Consider the following 19972-nt stretch of genomic DNA (forward strand, 5'->3'; position numbering starts at 1 on the left):
CTGTTTGGGTGGAGAACTGTTAAATTGGGGGTGGGGGTGTCTGCCCAGCTCCGTCCAACTCACCGGGCGACTCCGCTCGGGCCTGCTGCCCCGAGGGGCGAGCAGGGACCTCCTTCCCACGCCCCAGCAGGGAGTGATGTACTCATCCTCGCCGTGGCATCCACTAGCCAAGCTGGCAAGCGCAGCCCGGTGGCCCGGCCCTCCCCCGGTTCCTGAATGCCCTCGAAGTCCCTTCCCCCTAATCAACCAACTTTTAACATGACAATGGCCATGACAATACCCTCCAGCCAAGGCCAGGCTGGGGCGGACTTAAAGCATCTCCCCCCCAAAGGTGCGCATGTCCTCGGGCTGCCGGCAGTCTCAGCGGTCACCTCGACTCATGCTTGGTGCAGGGGCACCCGGCCCGGCCATGAGCGCCCACCTAGCCCCGTCACAATACGTGCCGTACCCGGGCGCGGCCAGGTACGGGGACTATTACTGGCTCTCCGCAGGCAGCATGGACAGCGTGCCCACCGAGGAGGCTCCGGCGCCGGACGCGCTCCCGCTGCCCGCGGCCAAGACGCCCAGTCCCTCAGGTACGTGGCGGACCGAGCCATCGGGCTGCCCTGGCCTGGCAGTGGCCGTGAGCCCCGGGGCTGGGAGGCGATGCCGATGCTGCGGGCGGGAGCCGGCCGCCAGCGTGGCCACTCGGCCCACACGGGACGGGCCTCAGGGGCGCAGCGGTTCCGCTGCCGTGAGGCGACCCGTGCCTCGCTGCCCACGGCTGCGAGTCCCCAGGGCAGCAATCTCAATTTCTCCCGATTAGCTGGACTTTCAAGGTTTTTTGAGTCTTCCCTGAGTTGTTTTGCCCACCGCAGTTGTCTTTTCTCCTCAGTTGAGTCTCCAGCTTCCTCCAGCTCCGGGACGCTCACGCAGTATCACACCCCCGACTCCGCCACCAGCCCCACCGCAGCGGGGAGCCCGTCTCCCCACTCCTCCCTCCAGAAGGTCAAGGCGCAAGGCAAGGGTGTGGTGAAGACGGGCAAGAGCCGCACAGCCTTCTCGCAGGAGCAGCTGAAAGCCCTGCACCAGCGCTTCCAGAGCCAGAAGTACCTCAGCCCCCAGCAGATCCGGGAGCTGGCTGCTGCTCTTCAGCTCACCTACAAGCAGGTGAACATCTTGTTTTTGTCTTTTTTGGGGTTTTTTTTTGTTTGTTTGGTTGGGGTTTTTTGGGGGGTTTGTTTGTTTGGTTTTTTTTTTTGTTGGTTTTTGGGGGTTTTTTTTTAGTGTGTGGTTTTTGTTTTTCTTGGACCCCAGAGAGGAGTTTCTTTCATTATCTTGCAAGTGCTACCTCTTACATGAGAGAGCAGAGGGTGTGAAAATCTATGACTCAATCTTAGGTTTGGTTCCAGCACTATCCACCCACTGCGTGCAGGTGTTCGAAAGGCCCTGCAGAGCAGCGAAGCAGGGCTGTGCAGAGTCAGGTTAGTGCTCTGCATGGATATGTGCTGTTTCTGAGTGTAGAAAGAGACCTGCGCTGCTAGGCAAGAGGCCTTTCCTGGTCCGAGTGACACCGTGGGCTCTCCCTAGAGGAAAGAAGGGTCCTTGTCTTAGCAGCTGCCTGTGTATGATTAAAGGAGCGACCCATTCCTGAGCCCTGACCATGACACAGCGGTGAGATGGTGCTGTACAACCTGATTCCTGCAGTTGCCTTGTGTTTTAGGCAGGCTTTTTGAAGTCGGGAAAGATCCAGTGGTGATCTAAGGAATAGGAATGTTAGTTTTCATGTCTCAGCTCTGTGATTTTACAGCCACCTGCATCTGCTGCACGTTGTTAACTGCTGAAATTATTTACAGTATTAGAAGTCAGAAATGGGATTGTAGCAGAAATAAAGATGTATAGTAAGCTCTTAAAAATTAATTTCTAAAAATTAATTTCTGCATCACTTTTAGGTGAAAACATGGTTTCAGAATCAACGGATGAAATTTAAGCGTTGCCAAAAGGAGAGCCAGTGGATGGATAAAGGGATGTATTTACCACAGGTGAGTAAACCCCCCCATCACCACCAGTCACGGCTCCTCCAGTCTGCGGGGAGAATGCCCAACCTGGTAGGTAATTCAAACGAGCCACAGGACTCAATATTACCGAGCCAGTTGTATTCCTCGTAACAGGGCTTACAATGGCATCTCTTTTAAGATGGTTTCCTTCTCTCCCCCCCCCCCCCCCCCAGCGTGGTTGTTCCTGGACACGTTGAGCTGGAGATTGCTAACCGGTCATCTCTGCCATTACTGGTCTCTTGGGAGGACAATGGGCCTGAAAAAGGCGCTATTGTTCGGCTTGGAGGGGGGGGCTGGAGGAGAAAAGAGGACCCATCCGAAAGAATGGGTCGTTGGTGTGGTTCTGCACTGCTGAACGACTTTCTTTGTCTCCTAGAATGGGGTTCATCAGCCTGCATACCTGGATATAGCACCCACGTTCCACCAGGTCTTCCCTGCCGGTTCCAGCAGGAACTTCCAGGCCGTGTCCAACGTGCACCAGACTTACAGCAGTGGACAGACTTACGGAAATGGGCAGAACCTGTACTCGTTCCCCTCTGTGGAGGATGAGGGGCTGTTTGGAAAAGGTGGGACGAGCTGCAATACCCAGCAAACCATGGGTTTATTAAGCCAGCAAATGAACTTCTATCACAGCTACTTTGACAATATAGATTATGTCAGTGTGGAGGTTGAAGACACCTTCAACTTCCAGAACCCTTCTGACACTGTCACACCATTTTCGAGCTCTCCTATACAGAATCAATGCCAGTTACCTTGGCATCCCATGGGGACCCAGAGTGGGTATGAGTCTCAGGTTTGAGTATTTTTTTCTCCCACCTCTTTTGTTCACCCATGGGATTTACAGGGTTTTGAAGTCATGTTCTATTTGTTTTTCTTGCCCCTCCTCCACTACTGCTGTTTTATCTAATGGGGGGGGGGGGGCTCAGCACCCTGCTGCCTGGAGTTAGTTTCCTATTTAAGTGCACCTGTCTGTTCATAGCTAACCCTTGGCAAAGATGCTTTGGGTATTGATGAGTTTGAACCTCATTTATTGAGGCCAGTGTGCAATGTTCCAGCTATGAACAGCAAAGGTTGCTAAGGTCTGTTTGTTGTTCAAGTCTCACCTTCTTTGCTGCCTCTCTAGCAGGTGATCTCTGATCCTTGCCCCGTGTGTCTTGCAGCAGAGCTTCCACTGCAAAGGAGGTGAATGTTTGTTGTTGCTGAATAATTTGTTATGAAGTTTGTTTTTTGCAGTGTTACCGAGCATGTTTTATGTTATATTCATGTTGTGTTTTATTGGTTTTTCTGCTAAATGTTCAATGTTCTTAATGTTCTTACAAAGTTGTTTGACTTGAAAATAAATTACTTTATTTTAATATTGTGATGCTGTCAACAGCTTGCATTTGAACAGCTGGCTACGAGAGTGATTGTGCTACACAGGTTAGACCTGCAGTACTGAGGAAAGGGAGGGGAAAAATAACCCCACCGTGTTTCTCTCAGAGGTGGGATCAAGTAATTGTTTAAAAAGAGCAAGCCACAGAGGTCTATCAGCCTGTTTTTAATAGGCAGGTGTGCAACCTACTGCAAGGAGGGCGGGGGAGGCTCTAGGGCCAGGCGACTGGACAAGCTGCTGGCTTAAAGTGATGTGCAGCCCTGTAACGTGCTTCTATTAGCCCCTGAGCAGCAGTGCTTCAAAAGAAAGTATTGAAAAAGGATGGAGCAAAAGAAAGTGTCCTGGAGATTGTGTGGGCCTCCTGCTGGTGCTCCAGAAGGTCACAACTGGAGGTCTGGAATCCCATCTAATTATGCAGCTCTGTTGGGGTTCTTGTGGTGACCTCAAATGGCAACAGAAGTCTGCGACTAGGTAACTAAATCTTCTGCCTCTGGCACTGCAACAAAACCAGAACCAAGTTGCTATTTAGTCATACTCCCGACTAGCAGAAATTGTCTTTAGGTTTAATCCCACGTTCTTTAAAGTACACTACACAGCTGTCCGAAAGGGGTAATTCAATGGGTACTCCCACCGAGCACAATTAGCTAAACTGGCAGCTGACTGCTCGGGCTCAGACTGCTGCAGGTCCTTTGCCGAACAGAACCTGTTTGTGTGGGTGCAAAGGCATATCCCCTCTTTTCCTGTTGCAACGCTGCACTCCTCTGCTCCTGAGGCAAGGTACAGCAGGTACAGGAAGGAGAGAGGAGCAGAGGCTTGAGCTTGTGTAGAGGACAAAAGAATGAGTCACTGATGTGTTTAGACTGCCAACCTTAAAACAGGAGAAAAAGGTTAAACTGGCCCGGGAGAAGGGGAAAAGGTTCACACCGTTTTCTGTATTACAGAACAAGAGCTCCTTTCTCATCTGGATGGGAGATTCATATCCCAGTAGCATTGAATGAATTCTGGGTGATTTTCTAGCAAAAGTATTTCAACAATTTACTTGGAAAAAATAAAGGTGAACCATATAAATCACCTAAACGAGTCATACATACTATGCCTTGTCTTTCAGCTTTAGAATTAGCAGCTTATGATTTTGGGGTTCTTTTAAGATGCAGTCTTTAAAGAAGTAATATACAGATCTTTGCAGAACAGTTGCAGAGAATGCCTGCTGCAGTTTACCTGTGCTGCTCTGTATATTTTGTTTCCACGTGTCTGCTGCAAAGGTAAGGAGATAGCCAGAACTCTGCTGGCAGATGTCTTTCTGCAAAACCAGATATTGTTGCTAAAACAGCCCTGGGGCTGAAAATGATTGCTCTGCATGTTGTGGTTTGTTACTCCATGTACTGTGGGAGTGTTCTGTGGAAATTGAGTGTTCCCTCATGGCTGTGTTATTCCCCTGATTGCTCAGCCTGGATTGTGTGCAGGTTTGGCAAACACATGTAGCTGGAGGGAGCGTGTGGAGCAGCTGTTCTTAGAGTTTTGGAAGGTGGGCTGGAAAGGACTCACAGTTGCCCAGGAAGTGTTTCTAGAGCCTGTGGAATTAAAAATCAGGACTGTCTTTCCTCAGAGCTGGTGATCTGTTGCCTTCATGTGCCTGAATCACATCAACATGTGAAACAACTGCACAGGTAATTGAAATGGGTGGAGATGCAGGTGCCTCCAGCCTCATCCTTGCAGAAGTGTTGGTGTTAGTTCCTTAGAGGAAGAAAAAGCATGCCTGCAAAAGCTCTTTCTGCTAGGATGCATTACACCTCTGTTAGGACTGCTGCTTCCCGTGACTGCTGTGTAACAGTGACTTCTGCACACTGCAAACATTTGCTTTGCTAGGAAATCTTTTTAGGATTAAGCTGTAAGATGATTTGGAGCTCTTCATATGCATTACAGCTTGTGGGAATACACTCCTCATTTACAATATCTGCAGTGACAAAAAAGCTGCAACTGTAGTTCCGGTGATGCAGAGAACTCCACCTAAACAGAAGAAATTTGGTCTGGTAGAGATTATGCAGACCAGGATTTTATTCTGTAGTTCACTGGGTTCCAGCTATCCCACAGGGAAAATACCAAGAGCAGTGGAAACAACCTCATTCCTTGCTTTTCATGTCAGTGTGGCCTGCAGGGGTTTTACAAGCTACATCTTTCTTCTGAGTGATCCAGGAGCAAGGGCTCACAGCCCCAGTTGTCTCTCAAGCCCCAGTTGTCTCCCCAGTGCAGATAAAAGTAATGATCTTTGCGTTAATAGGCTCTTCCCTAGAGGCATACGTAAGCATATTTAGCTATCTAACAACACCACGTGACCTGAGCGCTGAGCTAGCAGGGTTTTGGAAATTTTCAGTCAAGCATTGCCACATCTCTCTTGCCTGGCCTGTCATCAGAGGGCAGCAGCATATTGGCTGATACTGAATAGTCATGAGGCATGAATTATTCTAAATCATTGCACTTGGATATTAAAATAAAAGGAAAAAAAAACCAAACTAAATTTAAAAAACCCCAACATCAAATAACCAAATCATAACAAAAACCCCAAGAAACCACAATCCCAAGTATTTTCCAACCTGTGAGGGTCATGTAGTCTTCCTGCTGTCCAAAGTTTTGAAGAGTACCCTTGGGTCATATCTGAGAATCTCTTTCATAACCAAGCTAGAATTAATTTCTCATACTTGACAAAAGTCCATCTGCTGTCTAGCAGCTGGAGAGTGTCCAGGCCATTAAATCTTTTACAAATTACAACACTGGGACGTCTGCTTTGGGGGAGCCCTAAGATCCAGGAAAGTTATAGCTTAGATACTAGAGAAAGACCAGAAAAGAAACTAAGTCCCCAGTGTCCCTCTGGCTGGCTGGGGCTGAGGGCCTCCCTCTAACAGTAGCTACATTCCTGCTGTTTTTACACAGAACATTGGGAATGCAGCTCCTGATACAGCAGACATCAGTGATCTCCCTTCCTGGGAGCTGCTTACTTGCCTGTTTGGAATTGCTGCAGGCTTTTGGACTCCAAAACCACCTGTGACAATAAGGTCTATCTTTGGATGTTACCTCTGAAAAATTGTGTCTCTGAGGAAACCACAAGATTTGGTACTGTTTGCTGAAGGTCAATAGCAGGGAGATCACAGCTGTTGCTCTTACAGACAACAGCTTTCTGCAAGCCAGTCCCAGAGCCTCCACAGCAAAATCCGGCATCTCTGAAGGAGCAGGGCATGACATGTGGCTCCTTTTCCAGAGAATTAGTAGTGAGGACGTGCTGCTAGCTCAACTTTTTTCACCTACAGCGGCCTTTGATGGGTTGGCATGGAAAGGTTTTAGGTTATATTCAGGTAAGTAAACAGAACTGTTGGCTTGAGAAGAACTGAAAAATATCTTCATTCTGGTGTGAGAGCCTTGATAATTGCCGCTATTGTCCACCCTCCAATGCTAGCCAGCACCTTTTCAGAGGACTTAATTGTTCCCCACCCCTGGTTTCAAGAACAGTCTTGCCCATCCTTAGCGACTTGATGGTTGCAAGAGGAGAAGGCGGGGGCTGTGCAGAGACTACGTGACTCACCATCCAAAAGGCTTTATCTTTACCAGATCATGCCGGCCACGTGTTGTGGTTCAATGCCAGGCCGTAAATGAGCACCATGCAGCAACTCAACTTGATCACACCCCATCACTGGATGGGGAAGAGAATCAGAAGACTAAAAGCGAGAAAACTCGTGGATTGAGATAAAAACCATTTAATAGGTAAAGTAAAAGCCGCACACACAAACAAAGCAAAACAAGGAATTCATTCACCCCCTTCCCATAGGCAGGCCACCTCCAGGACAACAGAGCCCCATCCTGTGTAATGATTCCTTAGAAAGACAAATGCCATCACTCTGGATGTCCCCCTCTTCCTCCCCCCAGTTTTCTACACTGACCCCAATGCCATATGGTATGGAATATCCATTTGGTCAGCTGGGGTCAGTCTTCCCAGCTGTGTCTCCTAACTCCTTGTGCACCCTGGCCTTCTTGCTGTCAGGGAGATAATGAGAAGCAGAAAAGGCCTTGACACTGTGCAATTCCTGCTCAACAATAATGAAAACATCTCTGCATTATCAACTCCATTCTCAGCACAAATCCAAAACACAGCCCCATGCCAGATACTGTGAAGAAAATTAACGAACACAACCAAAGTCAGCACACCATACAGTTCACAGTAGAGTCAGAGTGTCTGTGTGAGGGAATGGGAGAGGGAACAAACAGCTGTGAGGCACAGGGACATAAATCAGCTTTGCCAATAGAAGTCCATGCCTCTTATTACTCCAGTCACAGAAATCACTGCCTTCATTTTATGCTGTTTTTTTTTTTTTTTAACCATGGCAGCTACTTCATTGCATTAAGAGAAATTCGTTGTCATCATCAAAGTGATAGAAAATGTGTGACTCAGGGAACTGGAGGCCTGTTATTGCATATACTTTGCTACACACATCTGGTTTTAGGTACTTAGACACTTACATAGACAAGTTTAGAAATTATAGTACCTCCATGACAGTCCCCCTATTCACTACTGCTGGATATGGAAAATTCTTAAGGTGGGTGACAGTTACTCACCTGTTTTTCCGACTCGAGATATCTGGCATTGCCAAGAGCCATGAAGCTGATCCACTAATAACACAGAAAAACTTCTGTTTATAGTTTCAGTATCAAATAACATTGGCATACAGTTGCTATGGCTATTTATGCTCCATCTGGTTTTTATATTGCAATGCTCTGTTGCAGTGGGAAAAAAGAGATATATAAAAATACATAATGCATCTTAAAAAGTACTCTTTTTTATTTGCCAAATTGAATGCACCGTTAGGCTTTCTCAGGGGGAGGCACAGAAAGATACAGACTAGAAGGAAGGGCTTATAAGATCATCTTACCAGCCTTTCTGCAAGCTACTTGTCACAACTCCCTTCACTAGACACTTCATCACTTCACCTCATGGCTGATATACAGAACTGATGGTTTACACTTCAAATGGATAACTGGCATGTGGCAATAACTTCTCCAACTTAAATTAACAGTAAGTGACCAGCACCTCTCCATACAGCTCCTGGCTTCATGTGCTATGTACACACAACTGTACAGTACTACATAGAAATGAGATTCCCAAAGGAATCCTTGCTTTAGACAAGTTACACAATTCATAATTAAGAAGATCCAGGGCATAAGCTGTGTAGACAGATCTTGGGCTTTGCTATAAGGGAGCTTGGTTGTCAGTGCCAATCAAGGAATGTGTGTGTGCACATGCACGGGCACAGAAACGAAGGGCTCTGTGTGAGTGTACCTGGGCAAACACGTTTAGGTCTCTGCACAGCTGCATGTCTGCAGGCACACATCTGGATGCCAAAACAGGTTTTAGCTACAAGGCGTCCCTGAGGTGGCCAGCACACGAATAACAAAGGGAAAGATGGGAATAAGATTTGATTCCTGGCTGCCCAAGTACCCCACATCCACAGTGCTTAGGAATGATAAAGATGATGGCTGGCAGCAGTTGGAAAAGGAGCCCCCATGGTGGCTGAGTGGTGAAAATTACAGCCATCCCCTGTCTTGGAGCCTGGATATTCCACACTGCCAGGATAGCTGTGGTAAAAGTCTACTTTGTGCTGAGCAATGAAGCCCACTGTCTGCTGGACACTGCAGGTCCCCCCGCCTTTGCCAAAGACTCCTCCATCCTCGCTGGTCAGGATTGTGTAAGCGTTCTGCCCTGCTCCATAGTGCTGACAGGGGGCAGGCATGGTTTGCACGTTGCCAGCTGCGGTGATGGGGTAGCCCTGGTGGAATTTGGGGTGCACGTCCAGGTAAGTTCCGCTCTGGAAGCCACTCTGAAAGGGAAGGTAAAGAGTCAGAACACAGAGCTTCTCCATTGGTGTCCATAGACCTGACATGTACTGGGGCTCTGTCTCTTCACATTTCATATTGTCTATTGACCAGCAGCAATGGCATGGAGGGCAAGAACTATGTCCGTTCCCATAGTTCAGGGGGGGATACACAATCATATATACATTCATATATACATAAGAGGAAAACAGCTTTTCCCTGGAAACATTTCTGTGGTATAGCCAGCCCACTGCTGGGCTACCACCAGTACACATGGTGTGGTGCCCAGTCTGTGCCTCTGTGCTGAGCAAACCAGAAGGCCAGGTACGCTCACACTCGTATGCTTCAGTTGCCCCCATGGAGGAAATAGGGGACTGATCTGCCAAAAAGAAGAGCCATGATGAGCCATGTGCTGTGTTCTTACTTGAGTGAGACACTGAGCCCGTTCGCTCCACAGGCTCTGCTTCTGGCACCTTTTCAGCTTCATCCTCCGGTTCTGGAACCAAGTCTTCACCTGGGAGGGGAAGGGAAAGCAAAGAAAATGTCAGCAAAGGAGAGGGAAAAACAAATGTAACCAAATTCACAAGCAGGAAGAACCAGAGGGAGTGACCAGATGGCAGAGATACATGGGCAGCAGCAGATAAAAGCCTTTAGGAACTCCTGTGGGGGTGTTGCCACGGGGAGAGGTCTGTCTAGCAGCCTCAGCAGGTGGCTAGTGCAACTGTGTGAGGGGGGAGGGGGTGGCTCGGGGTCAAGAGACAGTGATAGCTGGGACGAATGAATTCATTCTGAACATGGACGTGAATGACTGGTGTAAATCAGATTTACCGACACCTCTACAAGCCCCCTGCACTACAGGCAAACTTCTAAGACGCTGTTTCTGCATGTTTGCTAACAGAGAAGGGACAGACTTGCTCCTTGTCCCCAGCAGTTCCCAAATTCAAAGCTCCGTGCTGGGGCGAATTCCTGGGCCATTTCCCCCCGGGCTGTGTCTGCACTGTGAAAGCAGCCTTTGCAGGGATGTGGATTGAAGCAAAGGGCAGACTGTCCCACCTGACTTGCTCCTGACAGAACCAGTTCAGTGTGTGCACTTAAAATGCACATATAGCTTTGTTAGTCCCAGGGCACCCCGGCCACCATGCCCAGCTCTGGGATTCAAATTTCAGCAAGATTTTGGACTTGTAACTGCGAGCTCTTGTGCCCCATTGCCCAGCCCCCCCTGCTTTAGGAAGGCAACATTGGAGGCAGCATCATTTCACTACACACAACCTACCTGGAGATCAGCAGAGACCCTAAAGGGCAGTGATGTGTGAACCTAGCAGCACCCATGGGGAGGAGGGAGCACATGTCAAGCAGCCAGGCAGAGCTGAGTCTGGAGCATTATTAGATACTGGACAAGATAAGACCCAGGAGACACTAGCAAGAGCTTTCAGCATGTTGCAGCAGCCCTGTGATTCAGAGAACAGATGCATGCCAGGATTTCTGAGAAGTTCACAGCGCATGAAAAAAATCTGTGAAGTGCTGCAAAGCCCAGGGTAGAGACTGTTTGTGGTGAACAACATATTCATCACTGGGTTTGCAATTCTACTACGGGTGTTGGTAACAGAACCCTTGACTGACCCCCGACTTGGGAGGCCCAAATGAGGTGCCACTGACCCCTCTATCTGCAAAACTGCTTCTGATGTCTGGGCATGAATAAGCAGGAGAGCAACTGTTAGCTGGCACCTTTGCCTCAGTCCCTGCTGGGCACTCATCTTTCCATCCTGGCACTCCCTTAAGTGACCACTCAGCCACTGTGAGATTGATACACTGTGGGTCAAAGTCTCTGTGTTCACCTGCTTGTAGGTGAGCCCCAGGGCAACAGCCAGCTCCCGGATCTGCTGGGGGCTGAGGTACTTCTGGCTCTGGAAGCGCTGGTGCAGGGTTAGCAGCTGCTCCTTGGAGAAAGCTGTCCGGCTCTTGGTCTTCCTGATCCCCTCCACACCATATTCTCTGCCCTTTTGAGACTTAGCTGAAGGCTGTGGGGATGAGGATGAGGAATGTGGACTGGTGGCTGAATCTGGTGTGAATTGGCTGAAATTCCCAGAACTGGATGAAGCTGGGGACACTTCTATAAATAAAAAGAAAATAAGAAAAGGTCTAAGAGACAAAATGTTTAGCTGTAAGGGTATGAGCATGCTCCCTGCCTGCTATAGAGCTCCTTGCCTACCAGACAGGAGCTTTTTAGAAGCAAAGGCTTGTGTGGCCCTCCTTTCTTCACAGAGCTGTGAGCACAGACAAGTACACTGAGAGCGAGCAGCTTCCCAGCTCATTCCCCCCGGGATCTTCATGACTCCCTTCTGCCAGGCAGAAAAGTCAGGGCAGGGAGCGGCGCAAAAGCGTGGTGCACATTGGTTCACAGAGAACTCTCCTCCTCCAGATGGCCTCAGTAATATTTCAGTCTGATTGTGGTGTAAAAAGGCCTTGTCATGACTGCAAGCATAGCTCTGGGTTGCTGGCTGGGCTCCCCAGAACTGCCTGCCCAGCAATACCAAGGCACTCAATAGAGACAAAACAGCCTCTGACCAGGGTGTACAGTGGGGCAGAGCAGCCAGTGCTCACAGTGAGGGCAGCAGGTGGAGAACATCAGGCAATGGATATTGGCTCAGTCCAGTTTGCCTTTGTCTCCCACCACAGACCATGCCACTGCTGGAGACACTATAGGTGGAAGGAGCTATTTGTCTGAGAGGGGCTTTTGGTGAGAGAAGAATGAAGGAAAGGAATGTCACACGGAAAAGGAGAGGGAGAGGAAAGGTGGGTATGTGAAACAGGTGAAAGGAGGCAGTAATCCTGTACCAGGGACATAGGGGACAAAATTCAAGAGTGCAGAGGAAGGCATTCAAGCCCCTTCTAATTTGTCCTGGTGTGTGTCTTAAGGGATCTCTGTTGATGGCAAAGTTGAGATAAAGACCTAAGGGAAAAGTTTCCTGAACAATCTGGGCTTCTAGTGAAGACAAAACCTGCCAAGATGCAAAGTCATTCAGGCTGCAGGAATAAGAAAATGTGTCACATGCCAGATTACTGGGGTCTGAGAGAGGCTGAGACCCCCTCAGGCCAACCTGACTGAAGGGCTGTGATACCAGTCACTCCTCTTTCCCCTAACTACAATGATGAATCTGCCCATCCCTCCCTCCTCCAGCTACTCCTCTGCAAACTGTCCTGCATGGTCCATCCCCTCTCCTCCTACTGGAAGTGCAGTGAATGGGGCAGTGCCATTTCAGTACACACCTTCTGACTACTGAGCCCAACCAATGTCTCCCAAACTCCTTAACAGTCACCCTGAGAGCTGTGACACTGAGACACTCTCCTCAATCACCAGAACACATGTCCAGAGCAAAGCACTGATGTCCCCCGGAGGAATGGGCTTCCCACCCATCCTACAAAACCTTTCCTTCTTCTGTCCTAAGCTGAGAGTCTACTAAGCAATCACTGAAAAGCCTCGGAGTCCTGTTGGACCTCAGAAAGGTGGCCACATCTGTGGTAGTGTGCCCCTTGTAACTCTCCTGACAGAGGCATGCCCGTCTCTGTGGTGCCTGCCACTCAAGGCTTGCCTGCTCTGGGCCATTTGCTGTCCCTAGGAGATGACAGCACCCAGAGCAGGGGCTGGGTGAGCAGCCAGGGGTGTAGTGGGGCAGGTTTCCAGCACTGGGGAGTGGGGCCATGAGGACTGCAAAGGGATTCTGTCTGCAAGCAGGAAAAGGCTGTCAGCAGAAGAGGTGCAAGGGCCTGTAGTGTTATGTGCATGGGGTTAGACTGCAGAGCCTTGAGGAAGCTGAACATCAGTGACCTGGCTGCATGGAAAGCTAAAACTTCATGTGGTATCACAGGATGCTTGGATCCTGCAGACTGTGCAGTAAAAACCTGATAGGGAAGAAATGAGTATGCTGGGAACATAGGCCTGGAAAACAGGAAAGTCTCCTGTTAGACAGGAACCACAGCGAGACACTGTAGAACTAAAGCTCCCCCAGGCTGCTGCTTGACCTGTCATCCCAAAGCCCAATGAAATGTATCGTGTGCAGCTTGAGCTCAGGACAAAAGTGCTCCTTCTCCCATGAGAAGAGAGGAAAGGAGAGAGGAAGCAAGAAACACAAACCCCAGTGCAACAAATACGAACATGAAAACCTGTAACAGACCCACTCCCACAAGGCCTTGACATCTGTAAGCTTTGACTTCTGCAACGGGTCTCTCTCTGAGAGAGGCATGAGGGCATTTGAAGATGGGGTTAAAGTCTATGTACCAAACCCAACAGGGGCACACAGAGTCCATCTGCCAGCTGCCTTTGTTGGGCAGGCAGCATGCAGAGAGGCTACATGGCAGGTAGCCACATGTGAGTAGCCATAGGCACTCTGCCTGAGGCTGGAGCTTCCCACAGCAACTGACAGCTGGAAAGTGGCACCCCAAAACCCGGCTCTCTTCCCACCCTTTTACCTTGCTAGGGTGCTGCCCTGCTGACCATAATGTGGGGCTGGGCGAAAACCTGCTCTTATCAGCTCTTCTATTGCCCCTCACTGGACTGGGAGAGGAATGGCAGGAACAGAAAATGTCACTCTGGTGACGCCTGGGACTTTTTGGTTAAAAAGGGAAAGGCAAAGCAACCAGAGCACAGAAATAAGAGGGAAATAGACGAAAATGGCAAAATGAAAGAAGCAGTGTAACAATGCGAGATTTAAAGGAGCAGATCTTCCAGCACCCAGTGATTCAGAGCAGGCCTTGGCTCGTGATTAATAAGTGCATAAAGGATGCAAGGAGTTTGTAAGAGGATGAGGGATGCCACAAGAAGTATCTCCAGGATCTCTTTCTCTCGATGGCACAAATGACAGCATTTAACTAAAAGGAGGCCCAGACATCCCCGCACCAAGAACCATGAATTTCCATAAGACCAAGTTGTCACTCTGCCCTTCAGCCTGGAGAACAGACCTGACAGTGCCTCCACTCTTTCCGGCTCTTTTGAGGTTTAGGAAACCAGCTGGCAACCACCCAAGAAAAGTAGCATGGAAGAGTGGTGTGACTGGCCAAGGTCACCCCTCCTCCTTGCCCACCACAGCGCACTTTGCCCGGGTCACGCACTAGAAAACCAAGGCAGGGAAAGAGAAAAATCCGCTCAAAGTCATTTGAGCCTGACCTGGGAGCAGAGTTACCCTGGGGGTCACCTCCAGGATGTAGCTGCAAGGCCTTACCTGCCGTGTGCCTCCTGCCCGCAGCCTGCGGAGAGTGCCCGGCGTGTCCGGCGGGCCCGGCCGCTGTGGGGGCCTGTGCTGCGGCCCCCGCCGCGCTCCAGCAGAGCTCCAGGGGGCCCCGGGCAGCCCCGCCGGGGTACGCGGGGCACGGCGGCAGCGCCAAGTGCGCGCACATGGGCAGCGGCCGTAGGGGCGGATCTCCCCTCACGCCAGCTGTCACCTCCACCTGGGGGCAGGTCCCACCACCGAGCTGAGGCGGCCCCGAAGCGCAGACAGGCCTTTATAGCCGGCCATTGCCTGCCCCGGACCGCAATATCCACCACGGCCCGCTCCTCCGGGCTCTTTGTCATGGTAAAGAGGCCGATCGGTGGGGTGGGGACGGGGCAGGGGGGAGGGAAAGCGGCGCTCGGAATGGCATCAGGGCTCAAATATGTCCCCTCTGAATTCTTCCCATTCTGCAGGTTCCTCAGTCACACCTGAGAAGGGTCTGACCCAGAGCCCCGGGACAACTCCTCCCCTTGCTTCTGTGGGCTCTGCTGGGCTTGTCGCGGCTCAGAATGCCCTGAGCGCGGATGTCCCGTACAAGACAGATGTTCCCTGCATTGGGAGAGCACATCCCGGCCCGTCTCCACCACGGCGAGGGCACAGCAGCTGAATCTGGTGCTGAGCTGCTCCGGACCCTGCCGGCTAAACCCACACCCTGCCCTGGGCTTGTGGGGAGGGTTCTGAGACCTTTGCTTTGTGGCTTGTGTGACACTGACACCTCCCCAGGACCCACAGACACCCCCTACTGACCTGGCAGCACCTCCCATACTCTTGATGCAGATGTCAGAGATGGGAGAGGGGAGGGAAATGAGTAAGAATTACAGCTGGGGACTAGAACATACTTTTCTTCTTCTTCTTTTCTCTCATTTTTTAACTGAGAAGGAATTTCCTTCATACAGGCCTTCGAGGGAACCAGCTGAAAATGTGTTTGGCCCATCTTCAACAAGCCTGTGCCAGAGCAAACTCAGAAACACTGGGCAAGTCACATCCAACACCAGATCTCACTTTGCAGAGCAGGCTCAGAAATCTCAGCTGGCTGGTCTCCAGGGGGACAACCAGCAGAGGCATTTTCATTGTGGAGCTAGGAAAAGATCTAGTGTATGTAAGGTCCACAGCTAACAGATTTGCTTGCCCATGGCAAAGCACATCCTTTTATTTGTGTAGCCTTGGCTGTGGCCTTTGTCAGGCTGCTGCAGGTTGTTTGGAATAAAGGAGATGAAAAGTTTCCTTTAGGACAGGGTTAGCTGATGTTTCCTGACATATGGCCTACCCAAGGGGGACAGGCACCTGCAGAGCTGTTCATTAAATAACTAAAGGTAAGTGAGTGAGATACAGAATTCATCTCTGGGCCTGCAGATTGGGCTTGTTTTGGTCCCCTCTCTTCAGCAGGTTTTGATCTACCTGTATTTAGGTAATTAAACCAATAAATTTTATTGGTTTAATTTCAAAAGACATCTCACTAATGTCCATTTCTCAATAGAGATTTAGAAGTCCCAGAGATAATTAAAATACTTCTTGCTAGAACCAGCCCTGCTTTGGCACCAGGACACGTGCATGCCTCCTGTCAGAAGCTCAGATCTGAAGGTGCTGATCTGCAGAAGTGTAAAATGATGTCAAATGGTCAGTCCTTTCACTCCTCTGAACCTCATTACTTCACCAATGCTTGTTGCTGCTTTCATCCCAAGCCTGTGCTAGCATCCCAGTACCTGCCAGGAGGGCAGAGGGGCACCTGCTTGCTGTCAGTATTCAAGTATCAGCAGGGAGAAGATGCAGACAGGTGGAGGAAAGCAACAGAAATAGGAAGTAGAATTTAGATCAGTTTAAAAGGACATGGAACACCACTTTTACCAGGACTTGTGCTGCTGCTCTGTGCCCCATGGCAGGTCACTAGTCATGGCTTCCCTGTCTGCACAGACACTTTCCCATGAGGTGCAGACTGGAGGGAGCGAGGGACCTGGCTAAAGTCTCTTTAACTTGGCACTGAGTTTTATGTTTTCTGTTTGCATGAAACATTTTTTACTTTACAAACTGCAGGGATTGACATATCTCTGCACAAGAACAGCACATTTTAATGTTAAATTTACTTGAAAAACTTAAAGCAAAAAAAGGGCTTTTGAACACATCTGACTCAATAGAAACACAAGAGCATCCTGAATATGTCAATTATGCTGCTACAGCCTCTAAATTTGCTTTGGCTCATGTCTCACTTCTGAATCATTCCACTTTTCAGAGCTGCAGTGCCACAAGAGTTGAGATCACTGTCCCTCACACCTGCCCTCAAGCCCTAGCTAATTAAGCACCAGTTACATGAGCTGTTCAGAGCTTGGGACCCCACTGGGCAGCTCCACTGCCACCAGTTAAGGAGGATGTTATGTTCTCCTTCTTACTCATGCCTGGCCTCTTAACCGTATTCTGGTGTTCAAATTCTCATGCCCTTAAGCTGCAGTTAGGATATGAAACCAAGGTAGCAGAGCTGAGAAGTATCAACATCTCTTTTTAGGATTGTTGAACCTGAAGACCTGGCAGAAAACACGGTGTGGGTGCTGGTGTGGGTGGCAGTGGGGGTCTGTGTAGCTGTTGGGAGTTTCACTGGCTGAGCACTTCACACTTGATCTCATTGATTTCTGCTGCTTCTGAAGGTGTCTGGGATCTTTCCTACAAGGTGCCCAGAGGCCATAATAAACCAGTGTAGTCACTTGCACTACAAAGTCCCTCTGGGCAGCAGCTGGGGAGGAGGGTGGTGTCACTGCTGGGAGCAGAGCCACCCCCATCCCCCGGCTGGACCAGTGAGTGGGGCAGCACGGAGGGAGTCACCTCCCTGGGGGCAGGAGGGGGACCCAGGGGCAGAGGAGCTGAGGGAACCTCAGGGCCTCACTCCCTGTGGTTTCAGAGCAGCAGCACCTCTGAAGGAGCAGCTTATGTCCCCCACAAAATATGTGGCATAGATGTGTCTTGGCATCAAACCAAGCCTGGCTGGTTTGGGACTGTTTTGTTCCAGACCTGGCACAAATGCTCACTGTTATCTGACAATGCTGAGTATGGTTTTGGTTAGTTACTCAAAGATTGTTAATGCAGTTGTTTTAAGAAAAAGGCTTTGATAGTACTGTTTTATAATATTTCTTCTTTATTTTTTTGAAGCCTCAAACAAATGTCCTGCTTTGTTAAACATTTGTAGGGCTGTTGTGACCGCTACTATTGATACTAATGGCTTAATCAAAAGCATTTTAAGAGCAAAAAATTGGAAAAATAATGCAGTTTGAAGGATAAGAAGCAAAGTAGCTAAAACATTCCCACATTGCAACATTACAACTCTATTCCTCCTTTTAACCACTTTGTTCAGCATGTTAATTCTTTAATCATAACTTGAATTTGAATTTGCCTCTCTTAAAGCACCATACTTTTCTCAGACTTTTTTTTTTGGTGACTTCTTTTGGTGATTTCTACATTTTTTCTTTGCTTTCTCTGAGACTGTGCTGTAATCTAATTAGATCCCTGTGCTTGCCTGGTGTCACAATGACCTTATACTCTTTATAAATATTGTTAATGAGTCTGCAAAAGAAAAGGGTTTTTTTTCCTGCTAACACACATGGCTTTGCTGAACTAAGATTAAGCAGGGGAAAGGAGAATTTATTCTGAAAAATCATAAATGTGCTGCTACTTTCTGGGGGTTTTATGTGTGTCATACTGGGCTGAAAAATTCTGAAAGGGGTAAAATAACTTCCCGTTGAGGGAATATAGCCAAATTTCATTTGGGTGATCATAAAAAGAAAAAAAAAGGAAAAGTATTCATTTTCTGTTTTTCCACTGTTCTCAGCCTAAGACTGGTCAGAACTGGTACTTGGCTGTACATAGCAGCCATCCAGAGCCACAAAAAAGTAAGTTAAGACCCCTCAGGGCTGAAAGTTGTAAGGGGATCTATGGTAACACCTACCTAAAAAGACTGGGGGAGGGTCTAGAAAGCTTGCAAACCTTAAATAACATTCGTAAGTGTTTCCTAGCTGCCTTCAAATTTTCCTTCTGTAAATGTAATTTAGGACACAACTTCACTTGTTAAGTGGTTTTGCTTCATAAAGGAAGGGAACAGAGGGCCCCTTCTCTTAAATTACTCAGAGTAATAAAAGCCCAACTTATTTTTCTGTGCAAAATTTTTCAGTAAGATCAGTGAAAGGTAAAAATTAAAATCTGTGCCACAGCCATAACATAAATTCCTCTCTCTTCTCCTCTTTTTTTTTTTTTTCTATTTTTTTCTTTTTATCTGTGTAGTAAACAAAAATAAAAATGTAAGGGTCAATAAATGAATGGGCCTAGTTTCCAACAAAGCAGTTTAGGACAAGCTGTTGATCATTATTGTGAGATGGATTTTTCTGCTCATACATCCTTCCTGGAGTCCTTCACACAGTCAAGCCCTCAAAGAGAAGTATAGTTTGACACTTATGCCAAGAGGAAGATGAAACTGGAAAAAATGATCTGTCAGTGTTGCCAGCACTCCCACAGTCTCCTGGGTCTCACTTGTAGGATTTTACTTCCCATTTTGGCAGAAAAAGGTGTGATCAGTGTAGGCAGAAGAGAAGGCCTGGACAATATTACCACATCTACCACTTTTAGTCTCATTCCAACATACATCTCTTGGAATGTAGTAGACTCCTCTGCTCTCACACATCCTTCACAAAGCCCAGGCTAGCTTCTCTGCCTTGTCTTCAGGTTTAAAAGGCACCTGTGGTTGCTAGCCAAAACAATTTCCTTGGCTGTATGGCTACAAGTTATGGCAAATACAGCTAATTCTCATCCAGCTTGATGCTGCTGTGCATTTCCCACCCCAAAGTGTCTGTCTGTGCCAGGCATGTGCTACCAACTGAAAGAGATGTGAGAGTCTGGCATCAGAAATGGAAGGTGGAGTTTCTTCCCTATTCAATACAAGTTTTCACTTTGAAGAAATAAGTTTGTGTATAAAATTACAGCAAGGCTACACTCCAGATCCACCATGTCTAAGTTCCCTGCAATAAAGGGTCTTAACGGCTGTTAATGTCATCTGTGGTATATTTCCTCCTAGAAAAGGAGAGGGGAGGGTTTTTGTAATGCTTGTTTCTTTTTTGGTACTTGAACTGTTTCCCCTTTAACAAAAGCTATGAGGATTTTTTTATGGTGGTTGTTGCCACAGCACCAAGCTGTCTGAAGTCTTGAAATCTCAAATCATGTTTAACCAGTTTGGGTCATGCATAGCATTTTAATCTAAATGTGCATATGGAGAAAACACTCCCCCACCACTGGAAAACTCATCTGGTCCTACAGAGATGTGGTCCCTGTGTGACATTCTCCAAACTTGCTCCTAGGCAAATTTTTCAAATAATTCCCACTTAGGTGAAATTTAAAAAAACGCAGGTCCCCATGGCTCCTCTACCAGTTCAGTTGTCAATACCTGGAAGTACATCCACTAATCCAGCACTTTG

The 19972-nt window shown here is 48.4% G+C and overlaps 2 protein-coding genes across 2 annotated transcripts; one reads left to right on the forward strand and one right to left on the reverse strand.

Moving 5' to 3' along the window:
• Nucleotides 1–379: 379 nt before the first annotated feature.
• LOC139593173 (homeobox protein NANOG-like) lies at nt 380–2835 on the forward strand. Its single transcript, XM_071433872.1, has 4 exons — nt 380–575; nt 875–1149; nt 1932–2021; nt 2413–2835. The coding sequence occupies exons 1-4, from the start codon at nt 380–382 to the stop codon at nt 2833–2835; spliced, it is 984 nt and encodes a 327-aa protein (XP_071289973.1).
• Nucleotides 2836–8906: 6071 nt separating this feature from the next.
• Nucleotides 8907–14655, reverse strand: LOC139593174 (homeobox protein NANOG-like). The gene is made up of 4 exons (XM_071433873.1): nt 14481–14655; nt 11100–11374; nt 9689–9778; nt 8907–9269 (listed from the first exon to the last, which is right to left on the reverse strand). Exons 1-4 carry the CDS (start codon nt 14653–14655, stop codon nt 8907–8909), a joined length of 903 nt encoding a protein of 300 aa, XP_071289974.1.
• Nucleotides 14656–19972: the final 5317 nt, after the last annotated feature.

This window comes from Agelaius tricolor, unplaced genomic scaffold (genome assembly GCF_023055355.1).
Source record: "Agelaius tricolor isolate 1412-34295 unplaced genomic scaffold, bAgeTri1.0.p SCAF_9, whole genome shotgun sequence".
Classification (NCBI taxonomy): Eukaryota; Metazoa; Chordata; class Aves; order Passeriformes; family Icteridae; genus Agelaius; species Agelaius tricolor.

Excerpts from the sequence above, each read along its gene's own strand:
- LOC139593173 (XM_071433872.1), top strand. The coding sequence starts at position 380 with ATGCTTGGTGCAGGGGCACCCGGCCCGGCCATGAGCGCCCACCTAGCC. Across the intron at positions 576-874 it reads CAAGACGCCCAGTCCCTCAG|TTGAGTCTCCAGCTTCCTCC; the intron begins GTACGTGGCGGA and ends TTTTCTCCTCAG. Across the intron at positions 2,022-2,412 it reads AAGGGATGTATTTACCACAG|AATGGGGTTCATCAGCCTGC; the intron begins GTGAGTAAACCC and ends TTTGTCTCCTAG.
- LOC139593174 (XM_071433873.1), bottom strand. The coding sequence starts at position 14,655 with ATGTGCGCGCACTTGGCGCTGCCGCCGTGCCCCGCGTACCCCGGCGGG. Across the intron at positions 11,375-14,480 it reads GGGCAGGAGGCACACGGCAG|AAGTGTCCCCAGCTTCATCC; the intron begins GTAAGGCCTTGC and ends TTTTATTTATAG. Across the intron at positions 9,779-11,099 it reads TGGGGCTCACCTACAAGCAG|GTGAAGACTTGGTTCCAGAA; the intron begins GTGAACACAGAG and ends TTCCCCTCCCAG.